The sequence below is a fragment of the Priapulus caudatus genome, unplaced genomic scaffold (assembly GCF_000485595.1).
Source record: "Priapulus caudatus unplaced genomic scaffold, Priapulus_caudatus-5.0.1 Scaffold265, whole genome shotgun sequence".
NCBI classification, from domain to species: domain Eukaryota; kingdom Metazoa; phylum Priapulida; class Priapulimorpha; order Priapulimorphida; family Priapulidae; genus Priapulus; species Priapulus caudatus.
The window spans coordinates 297,283-302,624 of NW_014577326.1; the positions used below are offsets into that span (position 1 = coordinate 297,283).

Genomic DNA, 5,342 nt, shown 5'->3' on the forward strand with positions numbered 1-5,342 from the left:
ATCCGTCTGTTGTTTTACAGTTGCACATCTCAGCCTTCCCCTATATCCGTATGTTGTCTTACAGTTACACATCGCATCCTTCCCCTATATCCGACTATTGTCTTACAGTTGCACATCTCAGCCTTCCCCTATATCCGACTATTGTCTTACAGTTGCACATCTCAGCCTCCCCCTATATCCGTCTGTTGTCTTACAGTTACACATCTCATCCTTCCCCTATATCCGTGTGTTGGCTTACAGTTGCACATCTCAGCCTTCGATCCCCTATATCCGACTGTTGTCTTACAGTTGCACATCGCATCCTTCCCCTATATCCGTCTGTTGTTTTACAGTTGCACATCTCAGCCTTCGATCCCCTATATCCGACTGTTGTCTTACAGTTGCACATCTCAGCCTTCCCCTATATCCGTCTGTTGTCTTACAGTTGCACATCTCAGCCTTCCCCTATATCCGTCTGTTGTCTTACAGTTACACATCGCAGCCTTTCTCTATATCCGTCTGTTGTTTTACAGTTGCATATCTCAGCCTTCCCCTATATCCGTGTGTTGTCTTACAGTTACACATCGCAGCCTTCCCCTATATCCGTCTGTTGTCTTACAGTTGCACATCTCAGCCTTCCCCTATATCCGTGTGTTGTCTTACAGTTACACATCGCAGCCTTCCTCTATATCCGACGATTGTCTTACAGTTACACATCTCAGCCTTCCCCTATATCCGTGTGTTGTCTTACAGTTGCACATCGCAGCCTTCCCTTATATCCGTGTGTTGTCTTACAGTTACACATCGCAGCCTTCCCCTATATCCGTCTGTTGTCTTACAGATGCACATCGCAGCCTCTCCCTATATCCGTCTGTTGTCTTACAGTTGCACATCTCAGCCTTCCCCTATATCCGTGTGTTGTCTTACAGTTGCACTTCTCATCCTTCCCCTATATCCGTGTGTTGTCTTACAGTTGCACATCGCAGCCTTCCCCTATATCCGAATATTGTCTTACAGTTACACATCGCAGCCTTCCCCTATATCCGTGTGTTGTCTTACAGTTGCACATCTCAGCCTTCCCCTATATCCGTATGTTGTCTTACAGTTGCACATCTCAGCCTTCCCCTATATCCGACTATTGTTTTACAGTTACACATCGCAGCCTTCTCCTATATCCGTCTGTTGTCTTACAGTTACACATCGCAGCAGCTAACGGCTTCGTGTCGGTAGTTGAATACCTGCTGGACAACCACGTGAGCCTTGATGTGATGGACAGTGACGGCTGGTTCCCCATCCACGCCGCCGCCTGCTGGGGACACGTACGTATCCACGACAACGGTGATGATGATGATGATGGTAATGATGATGATGATGATGATGGTGGTGATGATGATGATGATTGATGGTGGTGATGATAATTATCTTTATCATGGTGATAATGATGATGATGATGATGATGATGATGATGATGATGATGATGATGATGATGATAATATTAATTATAACTATAATCATGATAATAGTAGGCCGTCTGAGGTGCATGTCCTGTTCTGACAAGGTCAATACACATCTGAGCCCACAGGTCTCAACCCTGCCCTCTGGCAGAGTCGAGACGTATCAGAGCTGCGTGTCTCAACCCTGCCCTCTGGCAGAGTCGAGACGTATCAGAGCTGCGTGTCTCAACCCTGTTCGGGCAGGGTTGAGACGTATCAGAGCTGCGTGTCTCAACCCTGTTCGGGATATTCGAGACGTATACATCAGAGCTGCGTGTCTGAACCCTGTTCAGGCAGAGTCGAGACATCAGATCTGCGTGTCTCAACCCTGTTCAGGCAGGATTGAGATACGCGGCTCGGATGCGTGTTGCGTGAATGCTGGGTCAGCGACCGCCCGCGATGCTACAACCACGACACAGTGCACAGTAGCGACATAGGTCATAGCAAGCTACCACGGTGATCGCGGGTTGGGTATTTACAATCCTGCTCCTCCCCCCCCCCCACCGCGCGCGATCGCATATATAGTGGCAATCTCCGTCAATAATAAACATCGGCTGATGTGCTCGGGTGTGAGTGATGTGCTCAGGAGGGGGGGGGTGATCCCCTTGCTCGTGCTAAAAATATCGGTTAGTATATAAATGTCTTTTCCCTCACAGCGCCTTATGGGCGCATTCGTAATTTTGCTCGCGATAGAGGTTTGATAGCGGGCTTTCCTTCTGCATGTGTCACCTCCATGTTTTTGTGACATCAGACAAGTAGACAGCGCTATTATAGCTTGGAAATGACCTGGACAGCCAGCTCTTTGCTTCGGCTAGCGCGAAATTCGAAGCCAGTGTTAAAATTCGAAGCATCGACCCCGATTAAAAGACGTGCATTGAAGTTTGACTCTCGGGTTTCCTTTTGTTAGCTAAAGTCATTGTCTAAATGTGCTTTTAGTAAATTACATCATTATTGGCGGTTGTATCATGGTGTTTTTCATCCATAGCAATATTGCAGCGAAAATTGTAGGCGCCTGAGTTATAAAGATGAACCCACCGTAATTGCGTATATCCTCCATGGGATGACTGTTGGACACACCTTTTCTACTAACTCTTAATATATTTATGTACGCCGATTGTGTTGAGTCCCCTTGTGTGTCCGGGTAGTCCGATACAAACACCGTAAACACAACACTTGTGTATGAACGGATGTGCAAACAATCCTTTCACTTCACTGTTGTAATATTTATGCACAAATCCAATGTACTAATGTGTACTACTGTTATGCGTATGTGTGTTCTAACTTTAGAAATCCGGTGTAGTATCTGATCGGGGTGGGTGTAACCCATGCGCACACTCGAAAGTTGTAATGCAATTAACGACCGTATAGGCATAATATTACATCGAAAAAGCAAAACAAGCGCTGCAACAAAATTTCGTGCGGGAAGTATTATATGCAGCACTGACGCGCCACGTGCGCGTGGCGTACAGGAACTCTTCCATTACTAGCCAAGATGCTTTTACGAAAATTGCCTTGCATGTGCTGTGCCTTAAATTCAGATTACCTGTTTTCACAATGTGGAAGAACGGGCGGGGAAGCAATAAGATTAGCCGGTATGAGATTATAATTTATAGCTTAGCTTAGAACTTATAGCTCGGCACGTACTGAAGTAGCAACGTTGATGAAATTTGCGCGTGGAAGGTTAGCAGTAGTTACATGCGCCATTAGCTAATTGGCTATGAATATGAGATTGCAAATAATCTGTGCTAGACTAAGAGTGATTTCAGCAATTTCGGTTGATAAATTATGCACTGTCAGTTATTGTTATCTTGTTGAATATATTCAGCAATATATTCAGTTATTGTACCCGTTCGTTTCAGCGCTGCAGAAATGTAATATGCGTGTAAAAGTTGTCACTATTTTTAATATCAGAATTTTCTAGCCCCTATTAGCGCATTCTGAACGTAGCTGGGTGTGGAAAAGGGAAACAAGAGACTAGATTTTATTATAGATTTCATTATGTGTGAGAATTCGCATAGCGGTCGCAAAAGCCCCTGCGGCCTCACTAATTCCGGAATAATGCTTTTTGCGTGTTACAGCCACAGATTTTAGAGATGCTTGTAGGAAATGGTGCTGACATAGAGGCCAAAACGAAGAATGGAGAGACGCCATACGGTGAGAGCCACCTCTCTGTGCTATCAGCCTCCATCTTGTCATGTCTTCACTCCCCCTTGTTTCACACAGTCATCGCTTCACGATTATATCAGAGGTGAATAATCTGTCAATATTCCCCTTGATTATATCATACTCTCGGTACCGAGGCATCGTTAACGATGTGCCACAGCAGTAAGAGCAGAGGGTCGTGTGGAGCGTTGTCCCACAGGCCACCTCCAGGTTTCCTGTGCCGCCGTAGCTATAGTAGAAGGTTCGTCCTGCATCGCCGATCCATGCATATCAACAGTAGAGGAGTTAAGTTAGATTCCGTAGACGTGCTGCTATATATGCTATGTAGCGTTATTAATTGTAGGCAGTCACGCACGTACCATTTTTACTGTATTGAAGAAACAATAGGTAGCATGCATACGGTAGTGATGTAACATAGTAGGTAGCATGTTTACAGTGACGAACCAACGTAGTACTGTAGCATGTTAGCATGAGTTACGAAACATAGTATTCACATATTTACAGTAGGTAAGATCAATTGTAGATAGCATATTTACAATAGTAGAACACATGGCAAATCTCATATTTACTGTAGTTACGACCAAAATAGTAAGAAGCATGTTTCCATTACTTGAGGGACAGCAGGTTATTAAACATTGTTCGCACAGACTTTGAAAAGTCCTTGAATTTGAGGGGGGTCCTTGAAAAGTACTTGAATTTAGTAAATGTTGATTTTGTGCTTGAAAAGTGCTTGAATTTCATGAAAATGTCATTGAATTTCATGAAAATGTCCTTGAATTTTTAGAAAGAATCTTTGCCTGTAATAAAAAGAAATTTTGTACCATCAATAATGTGCAAACCTCAATAAAAATTGCGTTAAATGAGCTTAAAAAGCTATAGACACGATAGACATTTAAATGATGATCACAAATTACAGTAAGTCAGTAAAATCAGTCAGTAAATCAAGGTATGTTGTAGAAGTGACAGTGTTTAGAAGGGTTTATTAATGTGATCCAGGTAAGTTTTAGAGGTGACATGTAGTGATTAAGAATGGGGTTATTAAATTATTCCAGGTATGTTTTGTTCTGTGTATGAATTCCGATAAAATGTCTGATAAAATGTCCTTGAATTTCCGATAAAATGTCCTTGAAAAGTCCTTGGAAAAAATTTCAGTCCTCCTGTATGAACCATGTTAAAAGTAAACATGTACCGTAAGCAGAACGTTTGAGGCTATAAGCATGTTATATCCGTTTCCGCACAATACTTGCAACAGACGAATTTATTTTCGCTCGGGAAAGTTATCTGTAATTTAGAATAATGTGCAGTGGATGGCGGAAACCCCCGCGGGCTGATCTTTGATGTGAGAGCATTACTGTGATTGCCCTTGTCGCGCGTAACATCAGCAGACCCGCCATCATGTTCGAAAATTTATATTCTTCAATATATAAAGGGAGAATTTTCGAGTTATAGCATGCCTGCTGAAGATTGTTAAATCTCGCTTCGAGATTTCGTTCCTTGCACGTGCAAAACGCCGCGGTGATTCTCTGTCAGAATTTTGTTTAAATTATCCTATTTTTTTTTGCTCGTCGTGTATGCGTTAAAATAGACAGCAGTTTGCATGTCTCACGTCTCATTCTGCGTGCTCACTGCGCCATAGCCGGCTCCTCTTCAAATGTTCGATGCAGTGCATTTGGGAAGGCGTTGCAATGCGTGGGCCGAGCAGACACA

General features: G+C 43.5%; 1 protein-coding gene across 2 annotated transcripts in view; it reads left to right on the top strand.

The window, feature by feature from the left end:
* The window catches only part of LOC106808282 (protein phosphatase 1 regulatory subunit 16A-like), a 126,356-nt gene that overhangs the window by 100,174 nt on the left and 20,840 nt on the right, over positions 1–5,342 (top strand). For both annotated transcript variants that reach the window (XM_014810929.1, XM_014810930.1), the window contains exons 7-8: positions 1,173–1,298; positions 3,551–3,626. In XM_014810929.1, the coding sequence (XP_014666415.1) occupies positions 1,173–1,298; positions 3,551–3,626 (202 nt within the window). The remainder of the gene's footprint in view (positions 1–1,172; positions 1,299–3,550; positions 3,627–5,342) is intronic.